General features: G+C 45.2%; 1 protein-coding gene across 1 annotated transcript in view; it reads left to right on the plus strand.

Annotated features, from left to right (window-relative positions):
- Smap2 (small ArfGAP2) overlaps nucleotides 1-10,516 on the plus strand; it is a 48,181-nt gene extending 37,665 nt beyond the window's left edge. The window contains exons 5-10 of the mRNA XM_028784950.1: nucleotides 1,908-1,994; nucleotides 3,607-3,688; nucleotides 4,577-4,683; nucleotides 5,825-5,990; nucleotides 6,886-7,202; nucleotides 9,173-10,516. Coding sequence (XP_028640783.1) covers nucleotides 1,908-1,994; nucleotides 3,607-3,688; nucleotides 4,577-4,683; nucleotides 5,825-5,990; nucleotides 6,886-7,202; nucleotides 9,173-9,298 — 885 coding nt within the window. The 3' untranslated portion in view covers nucleotides 9,299-10,516. The remainder of the gene's footprint in view (nucleotides 1-1,907; nucleotides 1,995-3,606; nucleotides 3,689-4,576; nucleotides 4,684-5,824; nucleotides 5,991-6,885; nucleotides 7,203-9,172) is intronic.
- Nucleotides 10,517-13,797: the final 3,281 nt, after the last annotated feature.

The following is a 13,797-nucleotide window of genomic DNA, read 5'->3' on the forward strand; positions in this document are numbered from 1 at the left end:
AAGAAAGAAAGAACATTCATTAAATGAAAACAACTAGTTTTAAACAAAAGTAACTGGCTTTGTTAAAGAGATCACTTGGCTAGTGTTGGGTGCTAGGGATATAACTTAAAGTGTTGTACACATTAATAGTGTTCTGCTGAGGTTTTTCCCCCCCCCCACCCAAATGTCTACTTTTTGTTTGTTTGGGTTTTGTCTTCTTGTTGTATTTGAGATAGGGTCTCATTATGTAACCCTGGCTAGCCTGAATTTACTATGTAAATCAGGCTAACCCCAAACTCATAGAGATCGCCTCCCTCTGCTTTCCTAAAGCTGCTATTACAGGTGCACAGTACTCCCTTCAAAGGCCCATTTTTAAAAAAAGGCAAACTTTTTAACTTAAGTATGTAAATGGTGTTCTGCTGGGCATGATGGTGCCTGCCCATCTGTAATCCTAGTGCTTTGAGTGTAAATGCAGAAGAATCAGGAGTTTAAGGTCAACCTTGGCTACATAGTAAATTTGAGGCTAGCCTTGACTACATTAGTCTTTATTTCCAAAAACAAAGACAAAAAGGAAACAGTGTTCTGTATTCCAGTGCCACATTATACACAAAAAGACAAAGTATTGTTATGATAAAGTTATTTTTATAGGAAATATGAAAATTAAGAGGAAGACCTCATGTTTATTCTCCTAATGACTCATCTGGGTGTGTTCTTCTTCAGAGGCATAACCAAAAATCTAGTTATAAAGCATGTCTCCTTGCAAACCATCTACCATGCTGTATAAGCTCCGCTGCATCTCCTGGCGAGCAGATGAGACAGTTTCCCTCCCCAGCAGGACGGTTGTCATTTATGCTTTTGGTTACCATTTCTGGGGTGAACAGCTTAGTACATTTGACTTTTTACATGTTTTAGATTCTTTTGGGAGACTGGCTATTGAGACAGGGTCTTGCTATATATCCCACACTGGCCTGGAGCTGACTCTGTAGCCCAGGTTGTCCTTGAACTGGAGATCCCTTCCCTTCACATCTGAGTGTTGGGATTCCACACCACCAAGCCCTGCTGGATTGTTTCTGTCTCTTCTTTCTCTCTTTCTTTCTTTCCTCTTCCCTTTCTTTCTTTCTTTCTTAAATAAATATTTTCTTATTTCTATATATATGAGTGATCTGTCTTCACATACACCAGGAGAGGGAATCAGATCCCATTAGATATGGTTGTGAGCCACCATGTGGTTGCTGGGAATTGAACTCAGGACCTCTGGAAGAGCAGCCAGTGCTCTTAAGCTATAAGCTATCTCTCCAGCCCGCCTGTGAACTTTTTAAGTTCAGCCAAGTTTGTGTCACTCTGCCCAGCCTCTAGCTTTGTTTCCTAATTTTAAAAATAGAGGTAAAAAGGCCGGAGACATGGCCCAGTGGTTAAGAGCACTTACTTGTTGCTTTTGCAGAGGACCAGAGTTCAAAAGAGAACAAAACTGAAAGGGATGTTCTTGTATGGGGATTGTTGTTTTGAGGGTCTTTGATGTAAACCCTAGACTGGTCTCAAACTCAGAATCTTCCTGACTCAATCTTCCAAATGATGAGATTACAGGCATTCACCACCTTGCCTGCCTTTAATATTTATTTTTTGAGGTCTCTTTGGCTTTATATAGTTATGTATAACACATAGGAGATAAAGGGTACAAATGCATGGCAACTTTTAAACTTCCATAGATAGTCTGTCTGTATTACAGATTTCAAGAGTGGATAGTCCTTAAAATGTGGTGTCTGCCTCATCCAGTATGGAGGTTAGTGAGGAAGATGAGTGTTCGCACCCCACACCAAGTTGGTTAAATTTCTGCATCAGAATCTTTAGTGACCTTTGATGCCCTGCCTGCATTTGAAACACTAATGTGCTAATGCTAAGCAGTCACTGTGTCCTGTCCCTCACTTCAGAAAGAGAAGGACGATAAGTGGAAACGAGGGAGTGACCCTGCTCCAGAGAGGAAGATGGAACCTGTTGTTTTTGAGAAAGTAAAAATGGTAAGTAGGAAGCGTCTTACCGTGTGGGCGGTCCATGTCCACATATCTGGGGGGGGGGGGGGGGGATGGCGGGAGGCTAGGCAGTGAGTAGATTTAAAACCATATTGCACTGTTGCACTGGGACTGAAGGCCCACGTTTAGAGACCACCTGCTGCTTGCCCATTGCTAGTTTGTGTCTAATGTGCTCTATGGCTTTTCTTGCTCTCTTACTCTCTAGCACCCCCTGCTCCCTTCTCTTTTCCTCCCTATCCCCATCTCTCCTTCTATCCTTCCTTTTTATTAAATTTTTCTCTTTCTTTTTTTTTTTTTTAATGAGCAAAGATTTCACTATGTAGCCCTGGAACTCATTCTATAGGTCAGGCTAGCCTTGAACTCACAGAGCCCCTTCCACATACTGAGGTTAATAATGTGCCACACTGCACCAGGCTTATAGCTCTTCTCTGTGATAGGAAGCTGGATGGAAGCTTGGGAACACTATCTCTTCTGAGCATGATACACGTTCCTGCCAGTATGCAGTGTCAATGTGTTAGCCTTCGTCAGACTTCTTACCTCATCTCCCTGTTGCAGCTTGAAGCAGTCCAGAAGTCAGGTCATGCTCCCTTCTTTCCTGTGGCACATACTATGGCTGTGAAGTAGATTGCCTAGGGGCTTAGAATCATAAGAGGAAAGATTTTCACATTTTTATATTCTCTAAAGGCTTGTTTATTTTTATTTTATGTATGTGAATGTTTGCCTGTATGTATATATGTGCACCACATGTGTGCCTAGTGCCTGCGGAGACCAGAAGAAGGTATTGTGTCTCTCTAGACGAGAGTCTAGAGTCTAGTCTAGAGTCGCCATGTAGGTGTTGGAAAGTAAACCTGGGTCCTCTTCAAGATCAGCCTGTGTTCTTAACCACTGAGCCATCTCTTCATCCTCAGGAGACAGAGTTTTATACTACTGCTTAAGGAAAAGTCCTTTACATCACTGTGACTCTCATCTGTGGATGCAGTCCATTTTGATTTTGGCAGAGTAGATCAGAACTCTTTAAAGTGATCTGTAGAATAAACTAAAAGGTTTTGTGTTCTCACTTACTGAGGTTAACCCTCTCTTAAAAGCTAAACAAGCCACCAGGGCGCTGTTTACCAGAGCTCTGTTTCTCACTTTGCGTTCCATTCACGCACTGCACTCGTGCTTCCTGGCACTTCCTGAGTCTTGTTTCTGTGGTAACTGTCTTTGACAAACAGCCATACCACAAGAATACCTGTGGCTTTACAGTGATGGGGGTACGTGTGTGTCAAAAACAACTGCTTGCTCTTCTTTCTTTCTTTCTTTCTTTCTTTCTTTCTTTCTTTCTTTCTTTCTTTCCTTCCTTCCTTCCTTCCTTCCTTCCTTCCTTCCTTCCTTCCTTCCTTCTTTCTTTCTTTCTTTCTTTCTTTCTTTCTTTCTTTTTTGGTTTTTTCGAGACAGGGTTTCTCTGTGTAGCCCTGGCTGTCCTGGAACTCACTCTGTAGACCAGGCTGGCCTTGAACTCAGAAATCCACCTGCCTCTGCCTCCCAAGTGCTGGGATTAAAGGCGTTCGCCACCACTGCCCGGCTGCTTGCTCTTTTTTATAACATGTTTTCATCTTAGCCACAGAAAAAAGAAGATGCGCAGCTACCTCGGAAAAGCTCCCCGAAATCTGCAGCCCCTGTCATGGACTTGTTGGGTCTTGGTAAGAATTAGGCTTTTCACCTCTTGTATTCTTGCAAATTCAATGAGTTCTCAGCCTCTCTAGGAAGGCTGGGAGTCACGGCTTATGTTTGTGTTTACTTCACTAAAGTTGCTTGCTCATTTTCTTCCTGTTTAGTTCTGAAGTTACTCAAAGTGTTTGCTGGGCCTTTTTCAGAGCAATGGCTTAGAGGGCATGGCCTTTGGAGCAGAGTCCCCACAGTGCCACTTACAATCAGGGATTCTGGACAGTTTACTCAACTTTTGAATGTTGCGTGCATAACCATGTGCTGTGGTTAGTCAGTGTCTGCTTGAGATGCTGCTGGAAAGGTCACCTCTGCAGTTCCTGGCCTTGTTTCACACCAGGCCCTCAGTAGAAGTTGGCAATTTCATGAAACAACACCTCTGAGCCTTTTGCCTCTTTCCTTTGCTCAGCTGCCAGCCACTGCCCCTGTGCAGCCATTTTCTGAGGTACCCTGTTACTGTGCAGTTCTCTCGGCAGTTCTGATTTTGCCTCTTTTAAAGAGAAAGCCCTTCCGTTTCACAGCAGTGGTGGTTGGTTGTACCATCTGGTCTCGGCTGCTGATTCAGGTCGTTGACTACCATGGCTCCAATTTCCACACCGTTTCTCTCTGCAAATGAGTCCTGTACACCTTGTCCTTCCAGTAGCTGGGAGGAAACAGCTGAGGCACTGATGTGGCCCCTCAGGCCTGAGTTTCTGCTGCCCTCTGACAGCGAGCTGTAACTCCAAAGCCCTTGTGGGTGAGGCTTCTTTTGAAACACCCTATCCAGGCTTCCTGGGCCAAGGCCAGATGAGCCTGTGGTCTTCTTGTCTCACATAGAGGACAGGTCTTCATATCTGTGCTGTATGAAATTCTGTTTTTCTTCCTAGATGCTCCTGTGGCCTGCTCACTTGCTAACAGTAAGACCAGCAATGCCCTAGAAAAGGATCTAGATCTTTTGGCCTCTGTTCCATCCCCTTCTTCGGTTTCCAGAAAGGTGAGTCTTCTGCACGTCTGAGGATTAAAGAGCATTCCAGAAAAGTTGATAGAACCATGGAATCGGAATCATGAATGTGTCCATGGTAGGGCTGGACTTTCATTTCTCTTGATTTTCTCTTTGGCATTGTGTTATCTTGTTCTAGCCCAAGATTGCTGCTTTCTATTATTTTGTCTTTTGTCCTCAAAGAGTAACTATTTGAATGGGCCTCTGTCACAGGGGTGTCATATTGTAAAGGCTGATACCTGCAGTGAACCCCTCAGACTGAACCTCTAGGTGTTCAGTTAGTATGGAAGGTGTTGTTAGTATGGAAGACTTGAGTATCACTTGCTCATGTTTGTAGAAGGTCCCAGAAATAGTGTCTGTGTTATTTTGTATATTTTGTTCATACTTTCATACTTCCACAAGAATTCTCCAAAATGGATGTTTTGCAGATGATGAACACTTAGCTATGGAAGTTGTTTCTGGTTATATTATGATAAATAGCTACTCCAAGATCTTTGTATGTATGAGAGAGAGGGGAGGCTGTCAATTATATCCAGGATGGTATATATCTTAGGCTAATACTTTGCCAGTGAGCTATCTCCAGCCTGTACACTGACTAAACTCAGTTCTCAGTGCTGCATCATTTTGGGGTTATTTTTATTTTTTTCTTATCAAGTCACATTGTTTCATTGTTTTGTTAAAGAACAAAGGCTTGTACCAGAGCTTAATTCGAAAGGCTTGTCAGCTATTTTTATGGAGAAGTCTTTCAGGAAGATACTGACTTAACATGAGCCATAAATTCTTTCTTTCTTTCTCTACTCCCCTATCCCTCAGTGTTTCACACTTTAACAGTGTTGTCCAGGATGACTAAGAACTCACTGTGTAACCCAGGTAGCCTCAGCCTCTCAGCCAGCCTCCTGCCTCAGTCTCCTAGGTTCTGAGCTACCATACCTGGCTCATGAGCCATGAATTCTTATCAGAAGTACTAGAAGAAGCAGAAAGTGTAAGAGTCCTTCCACAGAGGCCCAGTCTGGTCGTCCTACTGCCCTCTGTGCGCTAGGCTGCAGGTTCCATGCTGACTGATTTTCCTCACTGTCCTCTGTACTAGGCTGCAGGTTCCATGCTGACTGATTTTCCTCACTGTCCTCTGTACTAGGCTGTAGGTTCCATGCCAACTGCAGGGAGTGCTGGTTCTGTCCCTGAAAACCTGAACCTATTTCCAGAGCCAGGGAGCAAATCAGAAGAAACAGGCAAGAAACAGCTCTCCAAGGACTCCATCCTGTCACTGTATGGATCGCAGACACCTCAAATGCCTGCCCAAGGTAGAGTCTGTAAGGTCATAGACGTGCTCCAGGGAGAGACTGAAGACAAACGTGCAAGAGTTCTTTACTGTGTTGGAATTTTACTCAGTCATACAGAAAAATGAAATTTGAAAACAATGGATAGAAGTGGAAAATATTGTAAGTGAGATAACCCAGGCTAAGAAATACACATACCATGTGTGTAATTTTACTCTCACATAAGTAAACATGTGCAAAAATTATGTGTTAGAATCCACATATAAGAGAATACTGGAGGCTAGAGCCCAGTAAATTAGAAAGGGGCCCAGGAGATGGGGAAAGAGAGAGATGGGGAAGGCTGTTACTACATGCAATATGGAAATGGAAGGAGGAGTAATGAAGGCACAGAGTTGAGCAGGGATTCAGGGGGCTGGGGAGATGAGGGAGAGGAGTGTATGGGGGACGGGCAATCAACCAAAAGTAAGTGTGAATGAGAAATGCTGTAAAGAAACATGTTCCATCGCATGCTAATTTATAACAGGAATTGTTCTGTTATGACAGGACTAGTCATCTCTGAGGTCAAGGACGTTATGTATAAAACAAACTTGAGTATGAGGAGGCCGCAAATAAATATATCTGCAGATAGATATAATGTCATCAGAGCTATACTTCTATAGGGTCTAGTGTCACTCTTCTGTGGAGTCTGACTCAAGGTCAGGGTCTGCCTCTGAAAGGGAATGACTAGATCAAAGCGAGGCCCGATGAGAACCGTAGAAAGAATTCTTGGAGAGAATGCATCCTGCTGCTTTGCTGTGGAGAACAGGGTTTTGAGTTGAATAACATAAGAACTTCTTCCTGGAAAGGAACGGCTAGTGAGTATCTGGGCTAACTTTGTGTTTTTTGCTCTAACAGGCCCATATGTGTGTTTTCTTGGCAGCAATGTTCATGGCTCCTGCTCAGATGGCATATCCCACAGCTTACCCCAGTTTCCCTGGGGTTACACCACCTAATAGCATCATGGGGAGCATGATGCCCCCACCAGTAGGCATGGTAGCTCAACCAGGAGCCTCTGGAATGGTTACCCCCATGGCCATGCCTGCAGGCTATATGGGGGGCATGCAGGCTTCCATGATGGGTGTGCCGAACGGGATGATGACCACTCAGCAGGCCGGCTACATGGCAAGCATGGCAGCTCTGCCCCAGACTGTGTATGGAGTTCAGCCAGCTCAGCAGCTACAGTGGAACCTTACTCAGGTAAGCAGCCTCACTGTACCGGGAAGAGACTTCAGAGCCTTCCTCAGTGTCTGGTGCCACTCCTTTTTCCCCCAAATCTTTTTATATAGATAAGCTAATGCCAAAGATATACCTTGTTTTTATTTCCCTGGAAGGCCTGCCTAAAGTTAGAGATTCCTGAGTTTCTATAGGAACTAAGTCTGAGTCTTTCCACAACTTCCCCAAAACAAAATCAAACCTCTACAAACAAGCAAGGAGTACAAATAAAACCACTATTGTGGGCTTCAGTGACATGATATTAGACACAGGAGCATCCTATCCCACTGAGCCAGCACCACAGAGGAAACTGCAAAAAGAAGAGAGGGGGTAAAGGCCTAGAGGTGACTGAGCCAGAAAGAGAAAGACCCATCCTGGTGGAGGCCTACCTGGAACAGCCCGAAGGCATGGCAGAGTAGAACTCTGGTTAACTGGGTCCTGGCAGACATGGAACCTGAAACATACAGGTGTCTAGGTTAGTAACTTGGAAAGGCATTGTGCAGAGGAGGCGAGCATGAGGTAGGAGGAGGAAAGTCTTTCTGTTTTCTTTTCTGTTTTTGACTTTTTCAAGACAGGGTTTCTTTGTGTAGCCCTGGTTGTCTTAGAACTCACTATGTAGACCAGGCTGGCCTCAAACTCACAGAGATCTGTCTGTCTCTGCCTCCCCAGTGGTGGAATTAAAGGCTTGCTCTATCCTCGCCAAACAGGAAGATTCATTTTATTATATTTGGAGAAACTGATGCACAGCAGTCAACTTTCAAATATCAGGAACCTTTTTTGACTTAAAGAACAAGGCAATTCTCTGGTGTGAGGCCACCTCTGTACATCTCTCTCTACCCAAGTCTGTCAGGCACACACTAAACAAGAAGTCAGCATCTAGGCAGACATCAGGGTTTAGATGAGAAGAAAGGGCTGGGACAGTGAAGTGTGGACTGTTGTAGCACTGTGACAGCCTGCTATAGCGTGGTTCTGGGAGAGTGTCCATCGTTAGGAGAAGCCTGCTGACCTCCAAGGGCTGAACGGTGTGATGCCGCAGCTTGTGGTGCTCCTCGAAATTATTTTAAAGGTTTAGTGCACACACACACACACACACACACACACACTTACACAAAAACATCAGGGAAAATTCTAAGAGCTAGTAGATTTAAAGATGAAACATGGATTTTTGTTGTATTACTTTTCCAATTTTTACCTAATTTTCAATTTTAAGGAAAACTGAAATTTTTTGAAAAGTTGATGGAAGAACAAGAATTTGTTTATACAGCAAACATACTGGGCTCAGGGGACTTAAGATTGTTTTATCAACAGATTGTCAGTCTGTCTTTCAGTCTAATTACAAGGAAGTCCCTTCTGGCCAGCATAGTGGCACATGTCCCTAATCCTAGTGGACTCATGTACCACTCCTAGTGCCGAGTGTAGCCGAGGCTGGATAATTACTGCAAGTCTGAGGCCAGCCTGGTCTACAAGGTGAGTTCCCGGGCAGTCAGCGATACACAGTGAGACCGTGTTTTAACCAAACAGCAAAAGGAGGCTCTGTCCCACCACCGGCTCTTCTCTGACTCTTCTCCTTCCTCTCTGGTTGTCATAGATGGAAAACATGCAGGTTGTTTCCCCTGTTCTTCCTTTGTTTATTCAGTAGAGGCCCCATCACCCCACCTTCCCAAGCAAACATGCCTAAACACTGACACTGGCAGTGATGCCCTCTGCTGGCGATGAGGGGGAGCACGAGCAGTCTCTGGACTCTTCAGGGCAGGCTGTGGCCAGCTGACAGTAGTCCCTTCAGTGAGGATGCCAGGAGAGGGCCTGGAAAAGAAGAGAAATTCACTGGAGGCATTTCTGCTGACTAGACTCAGGAGTCCTTCTTGCCTCCCACAAACAGAAGGATTCCTCCCTGCTCTGTGCACTAACTGGCTAAGTGCCCATGGCCTGATCTGAAAAATCTCTGTCCTTTCCAGATGACCCAGCAGATGGCTGGGATGAACTTCTACGGAGCCAACGGCATGATGAACTATGGACAGTCAATGGGCGGTGGAAATGGCCAGGCAGCCAATCAGACTCTCAGTCCTCAGATGTGGAAATAAAAGCAAAGCACCTGTATGGCTGCCACTCTCTTCGGCCCTTGCTTTCCTCCCTCCTCTTCTTTCCCCAGCTCTCTGCTTCCCCTTTTCCTACATCTCTCTGTTTGGTTTAGAAATTGATCATAAGTCATAGACGGTTTGGCATTCTGCCTAACCCAGTCCCTTCCCAGAGTCATAGACCTCTCTGTTGCTTTATGTTGGTCATGTCCCCTGACTGTCCAGATTTCCTCCCACCCCCACCCCCACCCTCTCCCAGCACCAGCACCTTAGAAATTATTGGCAGAAGAGGGCACATGAGCTGCAGGAGAATGTATACACTGCTCAGTACCTTCCCTTGAGGTCGAGCCTCCTCTCAGACAGACCCTCAGAAAGGTCTGTAAAGGACAGTGCTTGGCAGAGGGGAAAGTAGAAAGAGTCTTTTTTGTTAGAAGCTGTTTCTAAGTGCTGAGAATTTCGCTTGAAGAGGGAGCCATCATGTTCCCAACCTTTTGGGGATGAAGGAAGTTCTGCAATCAGATAATCCTTGTGTCTTGGGTCAGTTTGCCCTGGCCCTAGAGTGAGGCAAGCCCTTCCTATGAAGATGAGCAAAAATATCACTCTACTTCACTCTGAGTGCTTTCAGGATCTGGAGCTTCAGGACTCGCTGCCTCAGTCAGCCTTCGTTAGCACCAAAGACTCCATGAAGGTCCCACACACAAACACATAGCCCTTGCCTGCCTTCTACCTACCTTGAGCCGGATCTGGCCCCGTGGCTAGAAGACCAGCCCCTACGAGGAAATGCGGAGCTCAGCGTGTGCACTGCTTGTGTGCATGTGGATGTGTGGATCCCATCTGCCGCCTCCCCATCTGCTCTGGGTGTAGTTTTGTTTTTTATAGTTCTAGGTTTACAACAGAGAGGAGTTAATTTATCAACAGCCTAAAACTGTTGCCAGGTTATCTTACATTTAAAACTTGCCATCTCATCTGTAGTCCCTTCTCTTTTTCCTCTCCCATCTGCCAGTCTCTCTGTGCCCTCGTGTCTGAGTGCTGTTTGCCCACCTTTTCCAGATGTAAGAGGCAGAGAGCCTGGACACCTTTCTCTCGGCCATCGTTCACCCCACTTGAAAATTCAGACAAGAAAACTTTGCTTCAAAGATCTCGTGTGTGGGAGCCACAGCGCCTGGTTGCCTTTCTCCTGTGTATGTGTAAATTCCTTAATAAATATTGCAGGGAAGGACCGTTTTGCTCGGCTGTCACTGCGTCACTCTTGGAAGACAGTGAGACACACACAGGATTTCTGCTTTCTAAGAGCAGCTGGTTTCTTCACTTTTGCATCTTAAAGAATTCTGTTCTTAGTACCAAGGGCAGGCCAGTCCAGAACATAGAAAGGAGACCTTTCTCCAGTGACAGCAGGAGCAGTTAGCTGAGGGGCCTGGGGCTCTGCTCTGTAAGGGTCATGGTCGGTTAGGATCTGGGGTGCTTTCCCTGTAGATGGAAAAGCTGAGACCCCGAGAAAGAACAGTTACCAGGCATACACCCTTCCTTGGCAGAGACATTAGTAGACTCCAAGACTGTTCTGTGAGTACTTTGTGCTTTCCCTGTACCCAGAGCAAATAGTTTAAACTCTTCACTAGCATGGTCACAGTAGTTCCCTTTGGTTGCCTAATTAAAGGTGACCCAACCCTCTCTAAGCAGTGATACCTAGGAGAAGGTGGACTTCTCCATCAGGAAGCAGGGTTGGTGCTCAGCTTGGCTGGGTGGGGAGGGTAGTGCAGAGGACAAGGTCTGCAGTGCATTCCTTTCTCTAGTTGACTCCCTTCCTACTCTCACAGAGGGTACTGTGTTCCCTTCCTGCTCTCACAGAGGGTTCAGTGCTCCCTGCTCTCACAGAGGGTACCATGTTCCCTTCCTCCTCTCACAGAAGGTATCGTGCTGTCTTCCCTCCCCATTGTCCACCGTCACCATCCTTTCATTAGAGCGCATGGCCGTGTATATGGTGTAACTGGAAGGATAGTACAGTAGCCACTCACAGCAAAGCCACTGGTACTCGTATCCTTGTTAACTGGAATTCCAACAAATTATGATCCCTAGAGGTCTCAGTATAAAATGGAGCCAATTGTAGTCTTTAAGACAAAGTAATTCCCGTAGTGCATTTAACACAATATAGGGCAATTAGCAAGCATTCAAATGTCAGTAAGAATCATGTGCCAGACTGTGTTAGACATTATTTCATCCCACACATATTTAACATGTAAACATTATGGCAGAAACTGTCTGAGGCGGTAGAGACAGCACAGTAAGTAAGCACTCTGGTTGTGTGGGGTGATTTGGTAGGAAAGAGGGACAATTAGCAAATTAATTTTGGAGAGTATTAAGAAGATAGTGGGCATGGGGATCTGGGGGGGAGGATACCTCAGAGGCGGTTATGTTTTAACAGACCTGAATAAACAACCAGTGTGGCGGAGATCTGGAAAAAGAGTAAAGCAAATGTTCTTGTGTATTGGAAATGAGCTGGCTGCAGACATGAGTTTGGGAGGTGTCAGTATGGATGGATCATCTTGGAGGTGGCATCATGAGAGGAGGGCTGAGTCTTGGGACCCACTAGATTTTAGGACTTAAGTGGGAGGGGATGACATTGTCCCTGATCTTAAGCATTGGGTAACACATTTATAATTGCTGGTACAATGGATTATGAGCTGGCATCAAGGTGCCATCAGGAATTCCTCCTAAGAATAATGGCATCCGAACTGAGTCTTAGAGAAGTAGCAGTTAACCAGTGGGTAGAGGAAGGGGGAGGAATTTCCCAGGTAGCACCGTGTAAACAGAGCTCCTTTGGAGAAGTGAGAGTAAGTGGAGACCCCTAAGGTGTAAGTGGGTCTGTGGTGAGATGAGACAGGTGGAGGTGCCCAGGTCACAGGAGAGCTCCCCAGATCCCAGGAAGGAGTTTACCCTAACATGTGAACAATAGATGTCATGTTCCCATTTGAGTTTTAGATGGCTTGCTCTTGTACCACTGTGAATAACATGTCTAAAGAAGCAAGATGAAAGCCATGAGGACAGAAGGACAGTAAAACTGGACGAGGGAAGAATGGACTGATTCAAGGCAGCAGTTTTATGCATGATGAGGCACCTGAAATGCTATTCGGTGTCCCTTAGAAGTCCTAAAATAAGCTTGGGACAGATTGCCATATCATCTCATGTGTATCTAGAATCTAACAGCAACAGAGTAGCTCCAGAAAGTCCTGGAGAGGAAATTTTCCATGGCTTAATAGTAAAATGAGAAGTGAACAAAAGAACCTTGGGGGAACAATTCATTCTGAGTAGGTTGAAGAAGAGATACCCAAGAAGGAGAGCAGATTGAGTGGAGATGAAGATGCATAGTCAGAGCATCCTTAAGGACAAGCACCTTGAGATGGAAAGATCACAAGTGTCAAGTCAGGAGGGAAGCTCAATACAAAGGATGAAAAGGGACAGTCAGACTCAGCATTTGACAGAGTGCACCATATGTTTATGGGATGTCAGGGCTGGAAACCTACCAGTGTGGGCTGAAGACTACACTGAAATAGGTTTAAAAGTGGAGAAACAGGCTATATTATGTTAAATGTACATAGTGAATTTCTAGTGCTGTTTGTAAGAAATAGGGTATGAATTTCAGACCAGTGAAGAAAAAGGCCAATAACAACTGTCTGCCTCACTCTCAGGAACAAACAGGATAAGAATATTTTTTGATTTGCTATTTTAGTTATGACTTAAAACTTTCATGAAGAAGCAGAAGGACCCTGGTGTCCTTAACATGAAGAAGCTGGACCTCAACAGTGGTAGGCCACTAAGTTTCAGGTTCCTCAGCCTTGCTGGCAACTTAGCTAGAGCATGCCATGCTCCTTCCTCCAGGCGTCTAAGGAGTGATTTCTCTCAATACATATATATATATGCATGTATGAATGGTTTGCCACAACATAGGAAAAGATGCTCCAAGCATGTGATAGAGGCACTGTATATATGAAGAAACCATTCCAATTAGGAAAAAGACAAGCAAATCTGGTGGTCATAGACCTGTAATTGCAGCTACTCCAGAGACTGAGGCAGGAGAATTTCATGGTCAGGGTCTATTTTAACTGCAGAGTGAGTTCAAACCCAGAGAGTTGGGGATATAACTTAGTGCTTATGTAGCAGACATGAGGCCCTGGGTTCCATCCCAGTACCAGAAATGGGGAGACACACACACACACACACACACACACACACGCCCCTACCTGCATGGGTATTTGAAGGGATAGCCAAATAGTAATAGCATATCATATGAAGAAATGTCCAGCCTTACTAGAAGTTGGGGAAGTAGGAAGGAAAGCCACGGCAGAGTGTCTCTAAACAGGGGGAGAAAGGCAGGAAAGATTTGTGATTTCAAGGGCAGCCCTGTCCACATAGTTCTACATAAACCTGTCTCTGTCTCTCTCTCAGTCTCTGTCTCTTTCTGGTGTGTGTGTGTGTGTGTGTGTGTGTGTGTGTGTGTGTGTGTGTGTGTG

Source organism: Grammomys surdaster, unplaced genomic scaffold, assembly GCF_004785775.1.
Source record: "Grammomys surdaster isolate TR1022 unplaced genomic scaffold, NIH_TR_1.0 100, whole genome shotgun sequence".
Classification (NCBI taxonomy): Eukaryota; Metazoa; Chordata; class Mammalia; order Rodentia; family Muridae; genus Grammomys; species Grammomys surdaster.